The sequence below is a fragment of the Patagioenas fasciata genome, chromosome 8 (assembly GCF_037038585.1).
Source record: "Patagioenas fasciata isolate bPatFas1 chromosome 8, bPatFas1.hap1, whole genome shotgun sequence".
Taxonomy (NCBI): domain Eukaryota; kingdom Metazoa; phylum Chordata; class Aves; order Columbiformes; family Columbidae; genus Patagioenas; species Patagioenas fasciata.
The window spans coordinates 27,953,711-27,967,006 of record NC_092527.1 but is presented as its reverse complement, the minus strand read 5'-3'; the positions used below and the strand labels follow the sequence as shown (position 1 = coordinate 27,967,006).

General features: G+C 61.3%; 1 protein-coding gene across 5 annotated transcripts; it reads right to left on the bottom strand.

Annotated features, from left to right (window-relative positions):
* Positions 1 to 62: 62 nt before the first annotated feature.
* Positions 63 to 13,279, bottom strand: CRTAC1 (cartilage acidic protein 1). 5 transcript variants are annotated; one of them, XM_071812050.1, is made up of 16 exons: positions 13,191 to 13,279; positions 9,847 to 10,043; positions 8,405 to 8,601; positions 7,352 to 7,482; positions 6,553 to 6,709; positions 5,839 to 5,973; positions 5,426 to 5,571; positions 5,104 to 5,240; positions 4,358 to 4,440; positions 3,723 to 3,823; positions 3,477 to 3,645; positions 2,796 to 2,941; positions 2,633 to 2,675; positions 1,988 to 2,131; positions 673 to 798; positions 63 to 548 (listed from the first exon to the last, which is right to left on the bottom strand). In XM_071812050.1, the coding sequence occupies exons 1-16, from the start codon at positions 13,233 to 13,235 to the stop codon at positions 154 to 156; spliced, it is 2,352 nt and encodes a 783-aa protein (XP_071668151.1). In that variant the 5' UTR covers positions 13,236 to 13,279; the 3' UTR covers positions 63 to 153. The 5 variants fall into 5 exon arrangements, with proteins under 5 accessions (XP_071668151.1, XP_065700062.1, XP_071668152.1 ...); XM_065843990.2 differs by having other exon boundaries at positions 63 to 281; XM_071812051.1 differs by having other exon boundaries at positions 9,847 to 10,054; positions 13,191 to 13,267.
* Positions 13,280 to 13,296: the final 17 nt, after the last annotated feature.

The window sequence follows — 13,296 nt, the reverse complement described above, 5'->3', positions numbered from 1 at the left end:
CCATAGGGGGACAGACCTGTGCAGCTGTCATGTGGCCCTGACAACAGGGACCCACAGGGAAATCAGTGCAGGAAAGGGTTTATTCAGTTGCACTGGGCAAAACTGGCACAGGGCTGGGGGTGAGTAGGGGGCACCCAGGCATGCCAGGGCAGGTTAGTTGTGCCGGCAGCGGCCACCTGCGCCCAGGGAAAAGTGGTGGTAGCAGTGGCAGTGAAAGGAGCCTTGACTGTTGTGGCAGATATGGTCGCAGGGGCTGGGCCTTGCCTGGCACTCATCTATGTCTGGAAAAGAAGAGGAGAGGGTCAGCGCTGTGCCAGGGGTATGGGACTCATCGGGCATAGGGTGGAGGGGGCACAGAGGGGAGGGATGTAGCTCTGGGACTGGGCGAAGCTGGGACACAAAGGCATGTCCAATGTCTGCAGCCACACATCTGTGGTCCTGCCACCACTTGTCGCCAAGGCTCCTGCGTGGCAGATGCCTCCTCGTTCTCTGGCACAGGTACAGTCCGTCCATCCTGTCCCCATGTTTTGGGTTGGCTGGGACCAGGGCTGTGAGCACAACAGGGCACACCAGAAAACAGCACCCCTGTTCTCAGGGCAGCACAGCTGCACCTGGCAGCAGCAGGGGTGTAGGCATGGGGGGCTGCTGGCCCCGCTGCCTGCAGGTACTCACCCAGGCACTGGCTGGCAGCGGGATCAAGGGGGTGGAAGCCTGGGTGGCAGTGGCAGGTGTGGGCCCCAGGGGTGTTGGTGCAGAGCTGGCTGCAATTGTGCAAGCCCTGGGCACACTCGTCGATGTCTAGTGGTGAGGAAGAGAGTGGCACAGGGTTACAGCACGTGGCAAGGAAAGCAGCATGGCCCTGGTGTCACGGTGTGGGTAGGGCTGCCTGCTGCACCCCAGCCCCTCCAGCGCTGCACATCTGGCTGTGCTCCCAGGTCTGGGAGCAGGGCTGGGCAGGGGCAGAGCTGCCCATGGCCACCACACACCCTCCAGCTAGTTCCTGGCCCCGGGGCAGGAAGAGCTGGGGACACTGGCTGTGTCTCCATGCCTAAGCCCTGTGAAGCCCCAGGGTAGGGCAGGCAGGAGCATGGGCACAGCTCTGTCCTGCACAGCTCAGCAGGCTGGGCTAATCGACAGGTTATAGTTTATTGGGAGGGTTCTCCAGGAGAGGGGCTGGAAGACTGAGCAGGGTCTGACTCCAAACAGTGGTGTCAATACATTAAAAAACAGACCAGGAGGGTCCTTCCCCCACAGGGCTGAGGGGACCCTCCTCTGCCAGGGCTGGGGTGGGGGGTACCCATCACCGAGGAGAGGGCAGGTGAAGCACACACGTCGCAGGCCAAACCAGCAGGCACATGGTACAGTATCGAGGTGACGGAGCAAGCGACTGCGTGGGGAGGTGCCGGGGAAGGGGCGCTGCCCCGGGGGTGCTTTCCCAGACACGGTCCAAGGGGTGAAGCCCCCCATGGCCAGGCAAACAGGCTCTGTGCCCATCCCAACGCCGGCCACCCCAGCAGGGTGCAGCCAGCGCTTCCTGGGTGGTTCGACATGGAAAGAGAGAGAGAGAAAAAGAGAGGCAGGCAGGGGCCAGCTGGTCCTTCCACCAAGGCTACTCTGGCACATTATGGGCAGGAGTTAAAGTGCATAGAGGCAAAGGCAGAGTCCAAGGACTAGAGGGAGGAGGGCACCATGGGGGGGCCCAGGCCAGCTCCCAGCAGAGGGGTATCCCCCAAAAAAGGCCACTTGAGCTGCACAGAGAAGGAGCAAGAAAGAAAAAGAGAGAGAAATAGAGAAGAGGAATCAGTAGGGGCTCAGCAAGAGGTGCAGGACAAACAGACACAGAGCCAGGGTGCAAGGGGCTGGGCAGCTGCATGGCAGCTTGCAGGATGCAGCGGGGCCTTTGGCAGGGGCAGTGCTTTGGGGCTGCTGCCCACTGGCTTGGCCAGGCTCAGCAGCACACAGTCAGGACATCCCCGCCATCACTCACCCACGCACGCTGTGCCATCCTCATTGGGCTCATAGCCCCGGCCGCAGCGTTTGTTGCTGCGGCAGCGGTATCCGCCATAGGTGTTCATACAAACTGGCTTGTCCCGGGGGCAGACGAAGGGGAACTCAGTGCACTCATCTGTGTCTGCAAGCAGAGAGGCCTTGGTGTGATGGCTGGGCTGGGAGCATGGGGCTGCCAGCCACAGCCCCTCGAGTTTCCTCTGCACATGTTGGATGTCCCCTCCCAGACGCAGCCATGCACAAGCCCAGCCTCTGCCTAGGAGGCTCATGGCATAGCTACAGCCACCCTTTCACATCCCTACTGCCCTCCCATCACTTGTGGCTCTAAAGTAACACCTGCCACAGGCCAGCCATGCCTCCCACCCCCAGGACACCACTCTGCTGCCTCCCTATGACACCACAGTTCCCCTCCAGAGCTGTGCTGCTGCCCTCATTCCCACGTTCCATGCTGGGTAGGTCGATGTACCCTATGTTGAGCTGTGTTGCAGCCCTGCTCGCATGCCCAGCCACCTCCCTGGCTGCTGCCTGCAGCAGAGTGCTCCCTCCTGACCCCCTAGTTGTGCCCATGGGGCCATGTTGCAGCACCCCAGGTGCAGGCATGCCTGTGCCCCCAGCAGCCACTCACCTACACAGCGTCCATTCTCGTGCTGGGAGAATCCCTGCCCGCACTGTGTTTGGGGAAAAGCAGAGACCGCCGGGATGGGGAGGAATCAGCCCTGGGCAGCCACCAAGCCAGCAGATCCCAGCCCCTAGTTTCTGCCCCAAATCGCCCCATCCTGTGCCCTCACCTCCAACAGAGCAGGTATGAGTGGCTCCTCCATGTCCAGGGGGTAGGGAACCTCCAGAACAGAGTTGATCTCACTGCTGGCCACAGATCTCACCACCACACGACCATCCGGCCAGGTCACCTCCAAACTGCTGGCTTCATCATGCCCTGGAGATGGGCAGCTTGTCAGAGGGGGGGTCTCCAGGGTGGACAGGGGCTGAAAGGAGGTGGAGGGGTGGTAGGGATGGAGATGCAAACCTCCTCTTGCTCTCCAAGCTGGGATAGAGATGCCCATGCCAACAGCCCCACGCAGGGGTGTCAGCCTAAGGGTTGCATGTGGGGATGATGGGTTGCCCTGCCAGCAGACAGGGACACCCCTGCAGGCTTGGCTGCCAGCTGTGCTGAGCCAGGGCAGGGTTCATGGGCAGGGAAAGCCCTGGCGACTGGGCAAAGCAGCAGGCAGGGAGCAGGGAAGTGGGCAGCTGCCCTTTGCAGCAGAGGTGCGGTGGTTAGCACCCTGCCAGCAGCCTCCCCTGGAGCCCACCATGCCCAAGGCAATGGGCATGGATGACTACCATGCTGCAGGGCAATGGGATGACAGAAGTGGACCCTGCTTGGGAGGGCATGCAGGGCTCAGGAGCCCATCAGTGGGGGGTGCCGGGAAGGGATGAGGGTGGAGGTAGCCCCTTGTCCCCTGGCTCACCCAGTCCGAAGTGTGCCACCGGCTCCATCTCGCAGAGGTACCCCGATCCCCCATCAATGATTCGCAGGTGGGCCCCGCTGCGCCGTGTGAACAGCACCACTTTGGCCCCCCGTGCAAAGGCCCCAAAGCGGGTGCGGGGGATGACACGCAGCCAGTTGTTGCTGGTGCCCTGCAAGGGATCAGGGAGGCAGAGCTGGGAGATGTGGTAGGGACAAGGACAACATGAGGACCTCCTGCTTGACTCACCTGGATGCCCTTGAAGATGGAGATGGGCTGTGCCGTGGATTCGCCATGGGACAGGATCAGGTCCAGCATCCCATCACCATCAAAATCTGTCACTGCACCCCCTGCAAAGACCCCTGGGGTCATGCCTGGGGTCTGGCCCCACATCTATGACCACTATACCTTGCCGGCAGTGCTGGCTCCCACAGCCAACAAGAGCAGTCCCAGTGATGCAGGAGCATTAAGGAAGATGAGGTGACCCCAGTGCATGCATTAGGGGCCCTGTATGGGTGACATGCTGCAATCAGGTGGGTCAGTTCCCCAGGCACTGGGGGGACAGGCAGTGCCTGGGGTGCTGTGGGACACAGGAGGCTGCCTGACCCTCTCCCAAACACAGAGGCTTTGAACAGTGGGCACCCAGGAAGAAGCTCCCCAAGAGTAAAGCCCTTGAAAACACCTGGAGATGGCACCCTTAGCTGGGTACAGGTGGAGGGAAAAAGGACGGGGCTGCTGCTGGTTCATGTGGGCTCCAGTGAGCTGGTGGGGAGTGGGCAGGTGACCAAATTGGGCACACGGCACCCCCAGGCATAGAGGGTATCAGGCAGTGCTGTGGCACACCCCCGGCACAGGCTGCCCCTGCCAGGACCGGGAGGACTCACCCGTGCCCCGTCCCTCAGGCTCCAGCGCATCCCCTGGGTTCAGCTCTTCCACAATGGGGTCTGAGTGCTCCCTGCGGATGAGCCTGTGGGGCACAGACAGGGCATTAGTGTCAGCCCCTGTGGCCCCCAGCAGTGACCAGGAAGTGCCTGTGCCCCCGAGCAGCCTGGCAGAGAGGTGACAGCCCAGGTGGCACCTGGGGGTGATGCTGGTGGCTTTGCAGGGTGGTGCATGGGGGACAGGACTGGCCCCTGCCTGTTGACACCACGTATCCCCAATCCATGGAGGGTGACAGGGATGTCATCAGTCTGGGTCTCGTGGGTCTGAACTGCAGAGCAGTAGCACCATCTCCAAACGCTGCTGTATCACTCTGGGACAGGAGATCCCCCCTGCAAGGTCTCCCCACCATGTCACTGTCCCCCACCCACCCACTGGTACCAGCACCGGGACGGAACAACCAGCTCCCACCACTCTGCATGCCAGGTGAGGAGGTGCCTCGCAGCAGTAACAAGGAATTGACTCCCACAATTAACAGGAGCCATGAACAAGCTCCCAGCTAATCAGTGGAGCTGGGGCCCCAGGGACTGCTGCAGGCACGATCACAGCAGCTGGTAATGACACTGGGAAGGGCTCAGTCACGGTCCCTTCTATTAGCCGAGCCTGAGCAGTGGCACTGCTGGAGAGGAGCCCCGTGTGCCTGGCTGTGCTGCTCGGGCTGCTTGGCCCTGCTGGGTCCTCATGCTCCTACCGGAAGAGGCGGTTGGCAGAGGAGCCGCGGTAGGCGATGTTGTTGAAGAAAACCTCCAGCTCCTGGTCGTTGTCAAAGTCGGCTGTGATGACTGTGCGGACAGGGGATGGCATGGAGAACTTGGGGGTGGCAATGTCCTGTGTAAAGGACAGGAATAAAGTGACAAGGAATGGGACATAGGGTCCCACTATGGTGCTTCAGGTCCCCTTCCAGTTGGGAATTGGGGCTCAAAGCCAAATCTAGGTGAAGCCAGGCCCACAGCCAAGGGGTCTCAGCAGCAAAGCTGGCAGTGTCGGGCGGAGGTCCCAGCCTCAGCCCTCACCCGGAATCGGACACGTCCAGGAGCCCCGCTCTGCAGGTAGAGGCGGTGCGGCCCATTCCAGTTTCCATAGACAATGTCCAGCCGGCCATCACGGTTGAAGTCAGCCAGGGCCACGCCGCGTCCGTGCTGGTAGGGGTCATCCAGCCCTGGGGAGTCATAAGGGGATGGGGGGAAACAGGACGTCCTCCCTGCCTCCATCTCCCTGGGGTGTGCACTGTGATCCACAGATGCATCCACCCCACACAGGGCTGCATCCCTGCCCTGACAGATGCCCCGGGGCACCTCAACCACCTCTGGTGGTCAGGGGGGCTCTGGGTCCCTCCACCCTGCACTCAGCCCTTCCAGCCAGCCAGAACCAGGCCTGGCTGGGGGTCCCCAACAGTTGACTGCTCCCTCCTGCTCCCTCTACTCACCCACAGCAGCTGCCACATCCCGGTATGTTCCATCTCCCTGGTTGTGGAAGAGGAAATTGGGGCTGTTCTCGTTACCGCAGAATATGTCTGAGGCGCTGTCACTCAGGATGGGACCCACAGCCACCCCACGGCCTCCTGGGGATAGCAGCACAGGGGTGAGGGGGCAGCTGGCACCCTGCCTCAGGGGAGTGTGTACCCCCCAGGTCCCGTTCAGTGCCGCCTTCCTGGTGCTCCCGGGAACCCCAACATGCCCCTTATCCCTCCTTCAGACCCTCTCATCAGGAGCTAATTGAGCCTGGCAGCCACTTGTGTCACTCCCAACCCCAATCACTGCCATCACCATGGTGACAACACTCCTAATTAGTGACAATTTACTGCTGGGGAGATGGGGCACAGCAGCAGTCCCCGTGGTGGTGGGGCAGCGTGGGGCACAGGCTGGCATGTTCCCCTCTGCCCTGCCTATGAGCCTGTGTCTCCGTGTGATGCTACCAGCCCTGGGGATGCTGCCAGCTCTGGAGTGATCAGCCTGGCTGCGGGGCAGGAGACAGGGATCCTGGGTGAGCATCTCCTGGCCCTGGTCCCTTCCACGGGCCATGGGGCTGCCACTAGATGGGGCAGTCAGGCAGCCTAATGCGTGGCACAGGCCACTGCCTGCAACGGGGTCCAACGCTCGCTGTGCCCTGTCCCCTCCACAGGGCTGCAGCAGCCGGGTACCTGTGTACTTGCTGACACCAGCCTGGACAGCCACGTCCACCAGCACCACGATGCCACGGGCAGGGTCACTGGCAGCCACGTCCATCTCGATCAGGGCATGGGGGCCCACGTTGCCACTGGCGTAGTTGGCGATGTAGATGGAGTACCTGCCGGAGCCCTGTGGCCGGCGGCACCTCCTCAGCACCCATCCACCCAAAACCCAACTCCATGGGGACCACAGGATCTCTGCTGTGGGGCTGGATGCTCTCATGGCTCCATGGGACCAGACACAACTAATGTGCTGGGCAAGAGCTCTGCAAAACCCACGGTGAAAAGCACACCATGAGCAGGGATGTGCCACATTGCTTCCAGGACCTCTGCAGTCCCCAGGCTCATGGTGCCAGCACAGAGCACTCTGCCTCCTCAGCATCCCTGGTGTGCCAGGTCCCCCCCATCCCCACCGACCCCCTTGCCCCATGTGGCAGCTGGACCCTGATTTAGTGATAATCATTTGGAAACAAACTGCTGGGGGAGGAAGAAGAAGAAAGAGCAGGTGACAGGAACATAAATCACCTCGACAGGCACGTTTATCAGCTGGCAGCAACCGTGTGGACAGGCAGCCGCAGTCCCCATGGCTGGGAGGCTGCCAGCCCTGACAGCCATGGGCTGCTGAGGAGCCCCCCCAGTGAGGGGAGGGAATGGGGCTGGTGCCCTGGTGATGGGAGAGGTCCCCTGGGACCCCACAGAGGAGGATTGGAGGGGCATGAGGTCTGGGAAGGGAGCAGAGATGCCCCCAGCCCGCCATATGCTGCCTGCTCACCGTCCGGTCCACACAGGCAACGGAGCGCCCGGCGAAGCGGCTGGCCACGTCCCGGTTCACCTCGTCGCTCAGGAGGTCCTCCCAGCGCCCATTACGCAGCTTGAAGAGCTTGTCTGTGTAGGTGGCCATGCCTGGGGCGAGGGTCATGAGTCAGGGGGCTGCAGTGTCCTGCCTCCTCTCAAGGAGGGTGCCCTGCTGCAAGGGGAGGTTGTGGAAGGAATACCCTTCTACCCAGAGCATCCCAAATCTCTGTTCTGTCCCCCATAGCACTCAGCAGTACTACAGGGCTGGGCTGCTGCTCCAAGAGCCCTGTGACCCTTGAAGGCCCCTGGGAGACACATAGAAGAATCAACTCATTAAGGTTAAATGTGTCCCCCGTGGGGCGCAGCCCTGTAGATCATACGCAGGAACATGGGAACATGGTTTGGTGTTTTTTCTGTTGTTGTTGTTTTTGTGGTGTTGCTGTTGTTTTGTGGTATTTTTTTTTTTTAAATTGATGCTGTGCCAGGCACAGGCAGCAGGCCATGCTGTCCATGACAGTGCTGATGGCAGTGCCTGATTTAGGGACAGGTGTGCCGGCAGCCACCAGCAGCCCAGACAATTAGGAGCGTCAGGAAAACTGATCCATTGTGTGGAGGTCAGGGCCATGGAACATGGACATGGAGCAGAGCTGGGCTGAAGCACCAACCCAGGAGCTGGGACAGCACTGGAAGGGCAGGATTAGACCTGGCTTGGTCCAGCAGGCATGGCACAGAGGGACACAGCTGGGATTTGCAGCACAGGGCCCCTGTGGCGGGACAGCCCCAGGGGTGTTGGGGAAGCTGCTGTCCTGCTTGGGGTGCTGCAGGGAGGGAGGTGGGCAGCTGGAAGTGCTGACTCAGCGACTGGCTGGGCTCAGCATCCCACCCGCACTGCCATCAATCAATGGACCCACTCAACTGAGAAATTAACTCCAGCCCGCACACATCCCTCATGCGCCGAAGGTCGCGGGTGGCTGTGCTGGGAGGTCCCCCTGCGCCCTGGGCTCAGGGCACAGCCGCTGGCAGGGCTCACCGGAGAAGGCATTGTTGGTGTTGAGGAAGTAGATCTCCTCGTGGCCGTCCCCGTCAATGTCACAGGCTGTCACACCAATAGCATTGCCCTGCCGGTCCCGCAATGCATAGTACGGGGAGCCCGGTTCATCCTCTGCCACGTTCACCAGCCGCCCGTGTGCCTTGTCGTACTTGAGCACCAGGTTGGGGCCATTGTACCTGCAAGTGCAAGCAGGAGCAATGGCTCGCTAAGGCCTGGGGACAGGACAAGAACCCACATCCCATCTGCTGGGGGACACCAAGTGTGACACCAGGTTTTCCCCATGACAGGCGCAGCAGAGGCCTGTATGGCCCATGGAGACCAGGCACACTGGGCTGCCCTCAGCACTCAAGTGTGGGGCTGGCTTCTGGCTGCTCCTGGGGAGGGCTCAGCCTGGATCTCTTCCAGCCTGTGTTGGGCATCCTGTGTCTACGTGGCTCAAGTACCCGAGGTCAATGCCAGGGCAAGGGCTGGGCAGCCAGTGGGGCAGGATGGGGTGCAGATCTCTGCTTGGAGCCCTTTTGCAGGGAAGGGAAACTGGCACAGTAAATCCTCCCCACATGCTGCTCCTCACAGGCTCCCTGCCCGCTCCTGCCCCAGGCACCAGTAAACAAGTTACACAATGGGCACCGAGGCTGCTTACAAAACCCCAGCTGGCTGCTTGACTCAGCCCAGTTAGGAATGGTGGCCTGGGCCCCTATGGGGGGTCTCCAGAACTTCCCATGGTTTGCTGCCCCATGGTGATGCTCAGAGCGGTGGCAGAGTTGGACTCCACCTGCCACTGTTGTGTCCTGGCTGCTGCAGCCCCCCCAGACAGGCTCTGTGGGGGTGAGGGGTCCCCTCCAGGTGAGGACACCTGCATGTGCACCTCCCTTGGGGGTGAGCACAGTGATGCCTGCACAGACACACAACGCTGGCAGCTCACAGCCATGCCAGCACACTCACGCAGAGCCTGTGCCATGGTCCCCACTGTCCCCAGCTGTGGCTGGATCTGCTGGCAGCAGCTGCTCTGTGCCCAGCCCCATTTGGGCACTGGCAGCACACAGCTCCCTGCCTACCCGGCTCCTGCCAGCCCTTCTGAGCCATCACTCCAATAAAGGGCTAAAAAAACCCTCCAGCCAATTAACTGAATCTCCAGAGAGCACTGAGTCCTGTCAGCGGAGCTGAGCTGGCTTGGGGACATGCTGGCTCTGAGCTGCAGGGTGGACCCTGGCTGCTCGGTAGCTGCCAGTGCCCCACAGAGAGGGGACCTGGCCCTGGGATGTGGGCACCCACTTGGCCTCATGCAAGTGCCCACCTGGCATCAACACCCTCAACACCCCCACCACCATTGTGCACAACCCCCCAAACTACAGGTGAGAAACTCCTGGCCTTACAGGTCCACCAGGTCCCACTGTCACCGAGGCACTAGGTGCACCACTCACCCTGCCACCACGATCTCAAAGTCACCGTCAGCGTCCAGGTCAGTGATGGCCACGCCGTAGTTGAGCTGCGTCGGGTTGTTGTCATAGTCGGGTGGGAGAAGGCGGTGGGTGACGGCTGCAAACATGGGTTCACTGCGCTGAGAGCCCTCGCTGAGCCAGACCAGGGACAGCAGGCACAGCACCAGCATCCTGGGCACCTGGGGGAGACCTGCAGCCCATCAGCACCAGGAGGAGACCCTGCTCTGCTGTGCCTGAGCATCCCCACTACCCTTGCATAGGAGACGCTCCTTCTCCAACCCCTCATCACACAGCCTAGCCTGTGCCACCCCATCAACCCCACTGCCACAGCTCTGGCATCCCCATGCATGGATCCTACCGGGTGCAGCTCACCCGTGGGGCTTCCTTGGGACAGGACTGTACTCCAGTGAGCTGGGAGTCAGATCTGAGCAGCAACAGGACTTTGGGAGCTCGTCCCATGGGAGGGACCCAGGAGTTGGCAGGAAGGCCGCAGGGTGCTCACGAAGCTGGGCTCAGACCCAGCTCACCCTGCCCCAAGGGGCTGCTGGCAACTAAACTCCTGGCAAGGCACAATGCCAATCACTGCTCCTTGGCAGAGCTGGAGGAAGCAGGCAGTCACCAGGCTGGGTAGCTTGTTCTCCATCTGGCTGGTCCTCCAGAGCTGGGGAAAGCCATGGGGAGAACATGGGGGTACTCTGCCTGGTGATTCCTGTGTGTCTCAGTTTCCCCTCCCCGCTGGTACTGTTTCTCCTGGGGCTCTGCAGGGTGAGCTCCTCCCACACTGGTCAGGGAAGGTGTCCTCACAGGGATGTGGTCACGGGAAGGAGACGCTGGGAGGGATGGAAGACTGGGAGGAGAGGCTCAATTAAGCTGGACTGCGGAGGACAGTGTCTGCCAGCACTGCTGGCAAGGCTGCGGAGATTATGGAGCTGGCTCTGACCTGTCTGTAGCACAGGTGACAAGCAAGGATGACCACCCCTTGCCGCAGGTGAGTCATTCCCCTCCAGAGTGGAAAAGGCCAGCAGTGAGCTGTGCAGCCATGGGGTGCACTCACCAGTGCTCCAGCTGGAAGCAAGAGCAGCGTGTCTCCCTCTCTGCCTGGAGGGATGGCACAGCTACATGGAACACTGTCCTTCACCTTGGTGGCTGGGTGTTCCCAAGCCCAGGCTTCTTGAGGATCCAATAACAGCTACCATCCCTGGCAGGGTGACGGGTGAATGAACTTTGCCACAGCCCCACACTGGGCTCACTGAAGTAAGTGTGGGGAAGAGCCACCCACATGTGGATACATGGGTGCAGGGCTGCTGCATGAGCAGTGCCCCCTCAACCCCAACCAGGTGACAGATCGCTGTCTCTGGGCTGCTGGCACCGCTCTCTCTGCTCTGTCTCCCCTCCAACTCCTGTTCCCGCAGCTTGGCCCATTCCCTAGGTACCACCCCGCCCCATCCAGCTGCAGCCAAAATCCCTCCAGGCTGGATGGAGCCTTTCCAGGATGAAACAATGTTCCTGATTGGAGACAAAAGGCTTTTCCCGGTGGATCCGGTGCCTGGTGCCATGGGGAAGGGATGCATGGCCCAGAGCCAGGCCATTTTGGGAAGGGTAGGGAGGGAGGCTCAGGCTCTGGGTGGCAGACAGAAAAGGCCTCGTGGTTCCCAGTGTGCTGCTGATCACACTGAGGCCCCAGTATGAAGCCAAGCCTGACGTTTGAGGCTATGGAGTCCTGCCCGTAGACAGAGCAGAGCTACGTCCTGACTTATGCTGTGGTATCTGGTGGCAAGGTCATCCCAGGAGCAGTGGTCACCCCATGGTGCCTGCTCAACATGGGTAAACCTGGTGACGCAAAGCTAGGGCACCAAGCAGGGTTAGAGACAGTGGGAGGATGGGAAAAAGACAGGGGGTGCCAAGGGCACCCACACAGGCTGCAGCCAGGCGGCACAGTGAGAGGGTGCTGCCCAGTGGCAGGGATACAACGTGTAAGACTCATCTGTCCCCATGCACGGCTGTGGCTGGCAATGCCCTGCAGGGAGGGAGGGATGCGACTGGGAGCTGTGGGGCAGGAAGGAGGTTGTGTCCCAGACCATTCATCACAGGTGGAGAGATGCTGTCCCCAGGGCTCTCATATACCCACAGACACATCCCCAGCCCACATCATTACGAGGGTGGGAGCTGGCTCTGTGTGGCCACCCCATCCCACATGCCAGCATGACATTGCTGCCCATCATGTCATGCACCCCAGTGATGTCATGCTCCACCACTGCAGCAACGTCCCATCCTGGGCCGCAGTCACCTCCAGCACCGCTACGACATTGCGCAACACCATGCGGCAAGGGCCTCATCACACCCCAAAGGCACCCCAGAGCAGTGACATGGTGACATCGCAGTATCCCATGACATCATGCTGCATGTGCCCCAGTAACATCATATTGCCATTCTGGCCATTCCCAGGCTGCCACAGCTTTACCCATCAGGGCAGGTGACAGGCAGGAGACATCCCACAGACCAAACAGCCTCTCTCCTGCAGCAGCTGAGCGGTCCAGGGATGCCAACAGTGTTCCCTCCACAGCACCTCAGCCCCAAGCAGCCCATCTCCTGCAGTGCCTCTGCTCCAGCCAAAGCCCTGGAGCCCAGGTCCCACTGCCCCTCTTCTCACTGCTGCCGTGGGCTCAGAGCTGCTCCCTGCCACAGCCCTCTCACAGACACTACCCTGTGCGTGTGTCCCATCACAGATGCTTCTGACAGGCCCAAAGTCCCCACCTACAAGCTGCCTTGTCCCTGTTCCCTCCTACACAGGACTCCACAGTGCTGGACCTGCCATGCTGGGGCTCAGCCAGCAGCAGCTAATGCAGTGTGGAGATGAGCAGTCACCTTAGCCTGTGAGCTTGGCCCAAAGGGACATCAGGTCCTTGGGGTCTCAGACCTACCAGCACACAGCCAGCTGCTTCCCACACAGGCAGGTGCATGGCTGGACCCCCAGCCCCTGCACAAGCTCAGTCACAACCAAGCACAAGTGTCCCCAACAAGAGGAGCTGTCCCTGGCTTCTCACCACCCTGATGCCCCTACCAGTGCACTCCCATTCCAACCTCACACATCCATCACTGCTCCAAAATCCCGAGCCCGGTCCACCCCCAGCCCAGCATTCTTCATCCTCCTTCCTCTCTTCTTGCCACCCCATATCCCTTCCACGCTGCGGTGGCAGGCTGCCTGCGGCCCCTCTCCACCCGCCACCAACTTCTCTCCGGGCCGGTGACCGTGCCGGAGTGGAAAGCCGCCCCCTCCCCGGAGTTCCCGGGAAACTTCACAGAGCACTAAACCATCCCCTACTCACGGGCCAGGGGGGCTGCCCGGCGCCTCCGCGGCGGCGGGAGCGCATCCCGCAGCGCCCGCCTCGCCGTCCGCTGCCGGCTCTGCTGCTCTCCGGTCTCCGACGGGGC

Coding starts and splice junctions, on each gene's coding strand:
- CRTAC1 (XM_071812050.1), bottom strand. CDS start 13,235: ATGCGCTCCCGCCGCCGCGGAGGCGCCGGGCAGCCCCCCTGGCCC. Junction 2,942..3,476: donor GGTGGCACACTTCGGACTGG/GTGAGCCAGGGG, acceptor GCCCATCTCCAG/GGCATGATGAAGCCAGCAGT. Junction 799..1,987: donor GGATGGCACAGCGTGCGTGG/GTGAGTGATGGC, acceptor CCTCACCACTAG/ACATCGACGAGTGTGCCCAG.